This window comes from Theropithecus gelada, chromosome 13 (genome assembly GCF_003255815.1).
Source record: "Theropithecus gelada isolate Dixy chromosome 13, Tgel_1.0, whole genome shotgun sequence".
Lineage (NCBI taxonomy): Eukaryota > Metazoa > Chordata > Mammalia > Primates > Cercopithecidae > Theropithecus > Theropithecus gelada.
The window spans coordinates 47,414,171-47,425,532 of NC_037681.1; the positions used below are offsets into that span (position 1 = coordinate 47,414,171).

The 11,362-nt window shown below is 50.3% G+C and overlaps 2 protein-coding genes and 2 non-coding genes across 7 annotated transcripts in view; 3 read left to right on the plus strand and 1 right to left on the minus strand.

The window, feature by feature from the left end:
* The first annotated feature begins 348 nt into the window (after window positions 1–348).
* Window positions 349–438, plus strand: TRNAY-GUA. The gene is given in 2 exon segments: window positions 349–385; window positions 403–438. It is a non-coding gene; the product is annotated as a tRNA-Tyr (tRNA).
* Window positions 439–459: 21 nt separating this feature from the next.
* Window positions 460–11,362, minus strand: part of OST4 (oligosaccharyltransferase complex subunit 4, non-catalytic) — a 20,629-nt gene continuing 9,726 nt past the window's right edge. Inside the window, exon 3 of the mRNA XM_025353501.1 lies at window positions 460–740. The gene's annotated coding sequence lies outside the window, so the exon portion shown is untranslated. The remainder of the gene's footprint in view (window positions 741–11,362) is intronic.
* TRNAA-AGC lies at window positions 775–847 on the plus strand. The gene has a single exon. It is a non-coding gene; the product is annotated as a tRNA-Ala (tRNA).
* AGBL5 (ATP/GTP binding protein like 5) overlaps window positions 982–11,362 on the plus strand; it is an 18,970-nt gene continuing 8,589 nt past the window's right edge. For 2 of the 4 annotated variants that reach the window (XR_003115230.1, XM_025353496.1), the window contains exons 1-11: window positions 1,181–1,351; window positions 2,464–2,724; window positions 2,946–3,117; window positions 3,438–3,601; window positions 4,166–4,343; window positions 4,611–4,789; window positions 5,223–5,679; window positions 6,169–6,338; window positions 6,843–6,978; window positions 7,948–8,150; window positions 8,732–8,946. Coding sequence is in view for 2 of the 4 variants with exons in the window: in XM_025353496.1 (XP_025209281.1) it covers window positions 2,510–2,724; window positions 2,946–3,117; window positions 3,438–3,601; window positions 4,166–4,343; window positions 4,611–4,789; window positions 5,223–5,679; window positions 6,169–6,338; window positions 6,843–6,978; window positions 7,948–8,150; window positions 8,732–8,946 (2,089 nt within the window). In the remaining 2 variants the exon portion in view is untranslated. Of the gene's footprint in view, window positions 1,113–1,180; window positions 1,352–1,897; window positions 1,905–2,463; window positions 2,725–2,945; window positions 3,118–3,437; window positions 3,602–4,165; window positions 4,344–4,610; window positions 4,790–5,222; window positions 5,680–6,168; window positions 6,339–6,842; window positions 6,979–7,947; window positions 8,151–8,731; window positions 8,947–11,362 lie in introns of those variants that run through there. The other 2 variants (XM_025353497.1, XR_003115231.1) reach the window with 2 other exon arrangements.

Genomic DNA, 11,362 nt, shown 5'->3' on the forward strand with positions numbered 1-11,362 from the left:
GTTTGCGCGTCGCGGTCGCAAAGCTCCGTGAGTGCAGGCACCGCGGCACAAGCGCTGCCCCGGAGCTCCAGGAGGCGGCGGCGGGCTCCGCGTTCGCGATCCTGGAGAAACGACCGCGGGGCGTTGGGAGCATTTTGTTAAAAAGCCGGGAAGCTCAGGGCCGGTGTGGCCTTCGTTCTGGGCTGAGAACCCGAACTTTGGGCAGCTTCCTTTCCTTGCCTTTGGGAGTTAGGCTTCTTCAGCTCTGTGAGGCCCCGGCAGGTTCCTTTAGCGGAAGTCAGTGGTCATGGCTGGATGAGATTGTGGTAAGTATTAGAGGGCTGTCAGCAACGCCTTACCACATCGGAGCCTTCGATAGCTCAGTTGGTAGAGCGGAGGACTGTAGTGGATGGAACTGTAGTAATCCTTAGGTCGCTGGTTCGATTCCGGCTCGAAGGACTTCGTGTACCATTTTTAGCCTCAATTTAACTAAATTGTCTCATAAAGGGAAAGGCTTAGAGGCCTCCTGTGACTTAGCATGAGTACTGCTCTTAGACCAAAGGACTCACAGTAGTATGTAGTATACGGTAACGCTCTTTGTGCGTTCAGTGTAAATGTGGTAACGTGTTTTAGAATAAGGTTTTCTGCTTAAGCACACAATTATATGCCTGACTTTTAGAATCTTGCATATGGATGATACTATGCTAAATAAATGTCCTGAACTGCGGTTGATCCGCTGGTCAGTGAACTGTGCAGTGAACCTGTAAGGCAAAGGGAAAGAAGTTAGGAGCAGGCGGGGGATTAGCTCAAATGGTAGAGCGCTCGCTTAGCATGCGAGAGGTAGCGGGATCGATGCCCGCATCCTCCACTCCGCATTTTGCGTCCCTCTCTCTAGAGAACACAAAATGGAGGGATCCCCAGCGCAGTGGGTAAGGTGTTTCATTTTAGAGATACAAGACTGTTAAGCGATAAGGAGCTTCACACGATGTTTTTATTTCGCAGTTGAGTCCCAGTTTCTGCCACTTTATCTTTCCCGCCTCCTGGCAGGCAGGCCGTTAACCGTCTTCCGGGAAGACGCCGCTAGAATCCTCCGGCCGCGCCCGGCCGCCAGTCCCCAAACGACACTCGCTCAGGTACCCACTAACGTGCGAGGAACCCTGCGAGCTGACCAATGGTAGTGAGCTTTACTGGGCGGGTCGCCAGATGCAGCCGCGGCCAATAGGCGAGAGACTTCTTGTTTCCTGGCAGAGCGGGGTCCCGGCACCGCGGCGCTCGGGTGTTTTTGGGGGCCCGGGTGGAGGGCCCGGGTGCCGGGGCCCGAGGTGCGGCCTCGCTAGCGGGAGAGGGAGCGGGATCACCGGCCCGGAGAGAGGTGAGGGGCTCTGCGCGGACTACGGGCCTCGCCAGCCCCGGCCCCGCCAGCCCCGGCCCCGCCCCCTTCTCTCAGGCCCTTCAGCCCAAGCCCTTCGAAGGCCACCCCGCCCCCGCCCCCCTCCCCCGCCCTGGCTTCCGCGGTGCCAACCCCGCGCAGCTCCGTGGCCTCACCTCTGACTCCTAGGCCCTCCCTGCCCAACCCCCTGCCGCGGGAGTCCGTCTCGACCCCTCCCATGCCTCCCAGTCCCACCCTGCCCAGGACAAGCCCGCTCGGTGTGAACGGTTCCCCGCGAGTCGAGGGTGGAGAAGCCAGCCTCCTGCCCCCGAGTGGTACTCTAGCAGCCCACCTCTTTTAGGGGTGCTCAGAACACCCATTACTCATCCACAACTACTAGGGTAGCTTTCGCAGGGTGCAGTGCTTACGGGGCGGAAGGGTTTGGAAACATCCCCATGCCTTGGCTGGAATGGAGCTCCTGTCGCTAGGTGAGCCCAGTAGCCTTTGGCTTGGCAGAGGCCACGCTGTTATAATTTTCCTCCATACTAGGCATAAGGTAGTAACAAAAAAGGAAGAACCAGCCCTTACAGGGCTCAGGGGAGCAACACGAGAATGTCCGCTCAGTACTTGAGGACAGAGGCTGGAGAGAGGACTACCCATTTACACTGAGAACCTCCGTTCCTCTCTCTGCTCTGTGCTGGAGAGTGCAGAGCCAGAGATCCAGAACGGCCCATCTCTAAAGGTGGCCATGTATGGTGGTGAGTGTATCTTGGCTAGGTTTGGGAAATCCGACCTCTCTGATTATATTCTCTAATCTTTGGGCTGCAAAGCAGCTGAGAGTTTAGTATTTTTCAACATAGTTAAGCCACTGTGTTTTATTTGGGAACAGCCAAGCTAAAGTAAAATGTGGTCCCTTTAGGTCATTTACAACCCTTAGTGTTGAAGAACAGAGTGCTGCTCTCTCTTGGCCTTTGCTGGAAGACCACTTCTGTGTTTTCTAAGACGGAGAGAGCCTTTTGTTTCGTAGGGCACTCCCTAAGAATAGCTCTTATTTATCCAGAGATACCCAGAAAACTCTTCCCTTTCCTCTTTAACCTAACCCTGTTTTTCCCCAGCTCTCAGGGCCAGAGCGGGGCAAGAGGATGCTTTCCCAGCCCCACCATGGAGCTGCGCTGTGGGGGACTGCTGTTCAGTTCTCGCTTTGATTCAGGGAATCTAGCCCACGTGGAGAAGGTGGAATCTTTGTCCGGTGATGGGGAAGGGGTAGGAGGTGGGGCGTCAGCCCTGACCAGTGGCATTGCCTCTTCCCCTGACTATGAATTCAATGTGTGGACCCGACCAGACTGTGCTGAAACGGAATTTGAGAATGGGAACAGGTATATGGAACGAAATGGAGGGTGGAAGAAGGCTCCAAACCCATGCTTCAGTTAGCCCTGTGCCTTACCTGTTCATAGCAGCATGCTACCTGTCCTCTTCTGACCCGTCCTCCCTCCTTTCTGCTTGCCAAATAGCCCTGTCCCAGTTTGGCTGGCTCCAGCTCTCCCACAGATCCTATCTCCAACCCTTCCACATACCTCTCTCTTACTCTGGTCCTCAGGTCATGGTTCTACTTCAGCGTCCGGGGAGGAACACCAGGAAAACTCATCAAGATCAACATTATGAACATGAACAAGCAGAGCAAGCTGTATTCCCAGGGCATGGCCCCCTTTGTGCGCACACTGCCCACCCGGCCACGCTGGGAACGCATTCGAGACCGGCCCACCTTTGAGGTAAGTTCTCCATGAGGAGGAAAGAAAGACTGGGGTGCTAAAAGTAGACAGGAAAGTAAAGCGTTTTTGTCCTTGATACAAGTATGAGGCAGGTGGGACAACAGGTTTAAGTATCAGCTTTTTCTCCAGTGTTAGCTGGAGTCCAAGATGAGCCCCCACCTCAGGAAGCCTAGAAGGAGCCCCTTTTCATATAGAAAGTGTCAGAGGGAGGGAAGTTGGTAAAGGTGATAAGGGTGTGAGGTCAGGTCCTGGTGGTCCCAGTAGGAGCTCAGTTCTGACAATGGCATGTTGCCCCTCCCTCTTCCTCCTCTGCTCCTCAGATGACAGAGACACAGTTTGTGTTATCCTTTGTTCACCGTTTCCTGGAGGGCCGTGGGGCCACCACCTTCTTCGCCTTCTGCTACCCCTTCTCCTACAGTGACTGCCAGGATTTGCTAAACCAGCTAGACCAGCGCTTTCCGGAGAACCACCCTACCCATAGCAGGTGCCAGCCCCATTCTTACTCCTGCCACACAGTCCTGGATCAGACAGCACCTCCACTACATCTGGAATTTTGCCCTTAGAGCTCTGAACCAAACTTTCATCAGTCTTTTTTTGTACAGAATGTACAGACAGGACTTCGGGTACCTTTGAAAACTATGTTTCTGTATGACCCTGATCTCAGCATGTCAACACCTGCCCTCCACTCTTTTACCTGCCCAGTTCAGACCTCTTACTAGCCCAGCTCCCATCAGTTATCCAGAGTTTAGCCAGCACTATGTGACTCAGTACACCTTTTTTATCTGCCCCCACGGAGAACAGCTCCAACTACATAAAGTATTGTAGGAAGGCACAAACTGGGGAAAAACAAGTTCACCCTGTCCTGTACTCTTCATTCTGGCAATGTAAGCCCACTCAAATCCTTAGCCTCATTTAACATTGTGAGGGACTATAAGGCCCCAAAGGTTAGGTGAAGGACCAGATTTTGCAAATCCTGGGCTGGTGACAAGGCCTACCTCTTACTAGGACTTTAGGGACTTCTCCTGGCTTAATTATTTTTTCCATGTAGCCCCCTGGATACCATCTATTACCATCGGGAGCTCCTTTGCTATTCTCTGGATGGACTTCGTGTAGATCTGCTGACGATCACTTCCTGCCATGGCCTTCGAGAAGATCGAGAGCCCCGTCTAGAGCAGCTATTTCCTGATACCAGCACCCCTCGACCATTCCGTTTCGCAGGCAAGAGAGTGAGTGGAAATAGCATAAAGGTAGTTCTTTGGCCTTTGTCTAGCATCAGGTACTGTTGATAGCTAAAGACTATGTTATCTCTAGGCATCTTGGACATGGCCTCTGCCGGCAACTTGTGGCAAGGGTGATGGCCCCTGCTCCACTTGCAGACTCAGCCAACTGGAAATCCAGCAGTTATTCCTGCCTCATCCATGACAACCCCCATATACTGTCAAAGTAGAACTATAGTGTAACTGACTTAATGTCTGCTCTCCTCTCTACCTCAGATATTCTTCTTAAGCAGTAGAGTACACCCAGGGGAGACTCCATCTAGCTTTGTCTTCAATGGCTTTCTGGACTTCATCCTCCGACCTGATGATCCCCGGGCCCAAACCCTACGTCGCCTCTTCGTCTTTAAGCTGATTCCCATGTTGAACCCTGATGGTGTGGTTCGGGGACACTACCGGTAAGTGGCTTCCCCAGCCTGTCTGGACTGTTCCCATTCCCCCTCATGCCCTGCATCTCAGTGAAATTCTGTCAGCCTTCTGGCTTCTCCTGTGTTCCCAGTCCTCTTGCATCCTAATAAAGGCAAGCCCATCTCATCTTCCTGAGAAAGCATGAGATCATATCTAGTGGCACTCCCAGAAAGGAACCAAACCAGGATGACTGCAGGCCCATCTGGGTGGAGGCAGCTACCCTGAGGAAGCTCCTTAGGGTTCTATGGGGTAAGGGTGACAGCAGATCAAAGAGAGGCCCTGTCTTCAATTCTTTCTTTCCTAACGCAGCTTCAGTCTCACATTTGATAAATCAGTCTCCTGTGGTCTCCTTCTCATCTACACTAGTGTCTCCTTCACTGGCCCAGTCCTCTAGAACCTGCTTCAGTCCTTGTTTTCCTACAGCACAGACTCACGTGGAGTGAATCTGAACCGTCAGTACCTGAAGCCTGATGCTGTCCTGCACCCAGCCATCTATGGGGCCAAAGCTGTGCTTCTCTACCACCATGTGCACTCTCGTCTGAACTCCCAGAGTTCCTCTGAGCACCAGCCCAGTCCCTGTCTCCCTCCTGATGCTCCTGTTTCTGACCTGGAGAAAGCCAACAATCTCCAAAATGAAGCTCAGTGTGGGCACTCAGCTGACATGGATAACGCTGAAGCCTGGAAACAAACAGAGCCAGCAGAACAGAAGCTCAACAGTGTGTGGATTGTGCCACAACAGTCTGCAGCGCTTGAAGAGCCAGCCCCTGACACCATCCCCCCCAAAGAGAGTGGCGTTGCTTACTATGTGGACCTGCATGGACATGCTTCCAAAAGGGGCTGCTTCATGTACGGAAACAGCTTTAGTGATGAGAGCACCCAGGTGGGAGTCCTAAGAATGTCACGTGAGTGTGCGAAATGTTGCAGGTTAGGAGATGGGGTTGGGCCATGAACAGAGGGAAGATAGCCTTAGGTAGCCTTCTGGCAGGAAGGCCTGTGTAGACTACCTCTGAAAAAGCTGTGAAAGGCCAAGAAGAGATGGCACAGAGGGCTTATGTCTCAATTGTTACATCATGACCTTTTTTTAAGGGTCAAGCTAACTGCATTATAGTCTTCGCTAGAGTCTGGGAATCCAGAGAAGGAAAATTTTGCATGGTTGGAGGGAAGAAGCTAAAAGCTTTAAAAAAAAAAGAATTGCTTCCCAATACCTAGAAGTAATGTCAAACTGAGAATTCAAGCAGCACTGATTACTGTTAATGGTTGTGATGGTATCTGCTGTGTATTAAGTCACACGGTCGCATACTTGCCATCTCTTCCTTGCCCCTTGTCCCTTCTGTCTCTCCTTCTGAGTTGACTTTTCTTCCCCAAACAGGTGGAAAACATGCTGTATCCAAAGCTCATCTCCTTGAACTCAGCCCACTTCGACTTCCAGGGCTGCAATTTCTCAGAGAAGAATATGTATGCCCGAGACCGTAGAGATGGCCAGTCTAAAGAGGGAAGCGGCCGTGTTGCAATCTACAAAGCCTCAGGGATAATCCACAGGTTGGGTGGAAGCTGAGATATAGTTGATGAAATAGCTTCCCTAAAGAAAACAGCTTAGCCGGGTGTGGTGGCGCATGCCTGTAATCCCAGCTACTCAGGAGGCTGAGGCAGGAGAATTGCTTGAACCTGGGAGGCAGAGGTTGTGGCGAGCCGAGATCACGCCATTGCACTCCAGCCTGGGCAACAAGAGCGAAACTCCGTCTCAAAAAAAAAAACAACACCCGGTTCAGGGTGTTTGAGAGGGAGGGGACCACCTGAGTATTCTTAAAAGAGAACCTCACAATTAGCATTATTGTCTTTAGTCTAGGACTCTACTTTTGGGGGACTCCCTGGGTATATGATACAGTACCAGGGTCAGCTGCTAGTTGCTATGGATTATTAGCACTTTCATTTGTGTTCACTTTTTTCCAAGTGATTGCCTCCTTAGATCACATAAACTGTTCTCTGTGGTTCTGTCCTGGTATCTGTTCAGGCGGGACACTGATAAAGGTCTTTATGTCTTAGCTACACACTTGAATGCAACTACAACACTGGACGCTCAGTAAACAGCATCCCTGCTGCCTGCCATGACAATGGGCGTGCCAGCCCCCCTCCCCCGCCGGCTTTCCCCTCCAGATACACTGTGGAACTATTTGAGCAGGTATGAATACATGGTGTTAAGTGGGAAAAGGGAGAAACCTTATAGCCTGGAAAGGCCTTCACTCCTAATGCCTGACTCTAAGGTCCTCTGAAGAGATATTCATCACTATGGCCCTCTCACCACTACGGTTATTTTCCTCAGTTAACAGGAGCATAACTGTGACTATAATAGTATTGAAAGGATGAACAGGCACTATATCTGACCCCATATCACAGAGAATCCCCTAGTACCTCTGAGTCAGATTCTTTGCCTCTGGGCTTGTCTTTCTCATTCTATTGGGTTTATTAGTTCCTGGGCTCAAAAGCACCCTGACTGCAGTGGTCTTGATGACTCCCATTATCCTAATAGAACTGGCCGGTTGCGGTGGCTCATGGCTGTAATCTCAGCACTTTGGGAGGCTGAGGCAGGCAGATCACCTGAGGTCAGGAGTTCGAGACCAGCCTAGCCAATATGGTGAAACCCCATCTCTATTAAAAATACAAAAATTAACTGGGCATGGTGGCACATGCCTATAGTCCCAGCTGCTCGGGAGGCTGAGGCAGGAGAATCACTTGAACCCGGGAGGCAGAGATTGCAGTGAGCTGAGATTGCATGCCACTGTACTACAGCCTGGGCGACAGAGCAAGAATCCGTCTCAAAAAAAAAAAAAAAAATAGAGCAGAAAGAGCTGCAGGTTACAGAAGGGATTCAAACCCCTTTCCTGCTAGGAGAATTCCTTCATGGTGCCAGCCAGAAAGAAAGGATACACCCTGCCCCTCATAATGGAAGAGGGCCCCCAAATTGGTGGTAGTTTAGGGAACAGCTCCAAATCCATTTGTAATAAACAGCCTGGGCACAAGGGTTAGGGCATCCAATGAGCAAATTATAGGTCTGGCCCCTCCTTCCCTTCCACTGTGCTGTGTACCCACCCCAAGGTAGCAGCCTGGATGGGAGGACCAGCATGCTGAGCCAAACTGGACTACCCCACAGGTGGGACGAGCTATGGCCATCGCAGCTCTGGACATGGCGGAATGTAATCCATGGCCCCGAATTGTACTGTCAGAGCACAGCAGCCTTACTAATCTTCGGGCCTGGATGCTGAAACATGTACGCAACAGCCGAGGCCTAAGCAGCACTCTGAATGTGGGTGTCAGCAAGAAGAGGGGCCCTCGAACTCCACCCAAAAGTCACAAGTAAGGCCAGCAAAATAGGAGGGAGAAAGGGTAGGACAGTGGGACAGGGCTCTAGAGCTAGGAGTTCCAAGGGATTTATATTCCTTTTCCATCCTCCTTAAAGTGCCAAATGGCAAATATTTTCAGGGTAAATTAAAATTAGTAAGATTAGTTTATTTTTTGAGAATGGGATCCTCTTCCCTTTTACTCTGAGCTACATACATCTAAGAGATCTGAGTATCAGGCTAGGGATTCACTGCTGCAGAGCCCTGCACAAAATCAAATATAATTGCAGTGGGGCAGGCCTCAGCTTCCAACGGTTGTGAATGACTGACTGCCAAGAGTCAGTGCCAAGGCAGTAGGGGGAAAATTCATTGGGAGATAAAGCTGCTCAGGGATGGCTGTTATGACATTTTGAGATTAGCTGGTATTCCCCAGATAGATACTTCATCCACGGACATGAATTCCCCACTTTTCCCTTGGAATGGGTCCCTGTACCTTTTTACCCCAGAGGTGAAGCTTTACTGAGCAGCAAATCCTAGGGAAAGCCTTAGGACACAACCTTCCTGGCCCAGGTTTAACTGGCATCTGCTTCTTTGCAGTGGGTTGCCTGTTTCCTGCTCCGAAAACACCTTGAGCCGGGCACGAAGTTTTAGCACTGGCACAAGTGCTGGTGGTAGCAGCAGCAGCCAACAAAATTCTCCACAGATGAAGAATTCCCCCAGCTTTCCTTTTCATGGCAGTCGGCCTGCAGGGCTGCCAGGCCTGGGCTCTAGTACCCAAAAGGTCACCCACCGGGTGCTGGGCCCCGTCAGAGGTAAGCCAGTCTGGGAGCCCCTGCAACATGTGTTTGGTTGTCTGGGACACTGCTGGGGGAAGTAAGAGCTTGAAGATATACTCTTGGCCCAGGACCAAGGGGTGAATCAATAAAATTAGTTTGTAGCAGAACCTGTGGCCTCTCCTACGACCTTGGTGTTCCCTGCGGCATGATTCCAGAGTGGTATTGTGTGTGGCCAGAGGGGGAAGTCTGGGTATCTGGGCTTCAGTGCATGCTAGGAGCCAGGGAAGTTTCCAAGGATGAAACACTAACTGAAGCAGTGCCAAACAGGACATGGAGCCTCCACGTCAAGGATAATGTCAGTCTGTCTTCATGGGGGCAGTTAAGGGAATGTCCTGAGAATCCAAATTGCAGCACTACAGAATGATGGGGAATCTTATCTGTGGTCTTTATGGGCTAAAATTGTTCCTGGCTTCAGAGCTCACTAAGAAAGTGGTATCAGGCCGGGCACAGTAGCGGCTCACGCTTGTAATCCTAGCACTATGGGAGGCTGAGGCAGTCAGATCACTTGAGGCCAGGAGTTCAAGAACAGCCTGGCCAACATGGTGAAACCCCGTCTCTATTAAAAATACAAAAATTAGCCAGGCATGGTGGTGCACACCTGTAATCCCAGTTACTCAGGTAACTGAGGCAGAAGAATTGCTTGAACCCAGGAGGCGGAGGTTGCAGTGAGCCAAGATCGTACCACTGCACTCCAGCCTGGGCAACAGAGCAAGACTCTGCCTCAAATAAAGAAAGTGATAATCAGAAGGATTCTAACTCTTCCAAACAAAAATGGAACAACTGCAGACAATTTCTTTTCTAGGTATAAAATGCAGCAGTCTAGCTCTTTCCAGCAGTGAGCACAGTTGCTTAACTGTCCATTAGTACCCCCCTGGGTTTTGCCTAATGAAACCCTGCCTGGTAAGATTCTGGGTCAAAATTATATACCAGAAACAGATGGGCCTTTAGGGAAAAAGAGGAAATTAACGGGAGTAACCTGGATTGCAAAGGGGAAGAGATTGTTGTAGTGCCACTTCTGGAAATATGCTAAACCACAAATCAATATTGTACTGGCCTCTGCACTACAGAAATCTTGCCCAGAGTATGGAGGCTTGTCAGCTGGGGCTAAGTCTTGCAGCATATTCATCCTCGTTAGCTTTTCCCAGCTTGCACCCTAGCTATTGGTACAGACCAGACATGTGCTGTGTCAGTGGCTGTGTAAATCTGACTGCTAGTGAGAGAAGCCATGGAGGAGAGGGCGATGGTCCTTACCAGCTGTGACCATTGAAATATTCTATCCCTGACAGGCAACTTGATTATCTGCTTGTATTCCAAGCCCCATTGTTTGAGAGTCTGTCTTCATCAGGAAAGGGCACTTGTGCACTGTGTTTGAAAAATAAAGTAATAATAATGCCTTATATTTACACAGCATTTAACAGTGAACAAGATAATATCACATATATAAATTTCACTTAATCCTCACAAGGACCCTATGGGATGGATGGTGTTTCCATTTTTCCAACAAGGAAGCTGAGGCTATTTAAGAATGGTTTCTCCAAGATTGCACAGCTATTCCAACTTATATCTTCTCATGCTCCAGTATGCCTAGTTTCCCATGGTAAATCTACATAAAGTTCTTCCTCTATTTCTTTTCCTTTCTTTTTTTGAGACGGAGTTTCGCCCTTTCACCAAGGTTGGAGTGAAGTGGTGCAATCTCAGCTCACTGCAACCTTCCACCCACTGGGTTCAAGCGATTCTCCTGCCTCAGCCTCCCGAGTAGCTGGGATTACAGGCGCCCGCCACCACACCCAGCTAATTTTTGTATTTTTATTAGAGATGGGGTTTCACCACGTTGGCCAGGCTGGTCCTGAACTCTTTACCTCAAGTGATCCACCAACCTCAGCCTTCCAAAGTGCTAGGATTATAGGCATAAGCCACTGTACCCAACCTCTTTCTTTTTTGGTCAGCCTCTTCTAGCTCTTAACTCATAGTTCCTGGGAATACCTTCATCAGCATCCTAAGTTCTTCTTTCCTCACTACAAAGGGAAATAGTAAAGAGCCTTTTCTAGGTTGTCACTGGAATATTCTAGGCCCCTCTTTTTATTTGAGACAGTTTTGCTCTGTTACCCAGGCTGGAGTGCAGTGGTGCAATCTCGGCTCACTGCAACCTCTGCCTCCTGGGTTCAAGCGATTCTCCTGCCTCAGCCTCCCAAGTAGCTGGGATTACAGGTACCCACCACCATGCCCAACTAATTTTTTGTATTTTTAGTAGAGACGGGGATTCACTATGTTTGCCAGGCTGGTCTCGAACGCCTGACCTGAGGTGATCCACCACCTCAGCCTCCCAAAGTGCTGGGACTACAGGCATGAACCACTGTGCCCGTCTAGGCTTTTTTTTTTTTTTTTTTTTTTT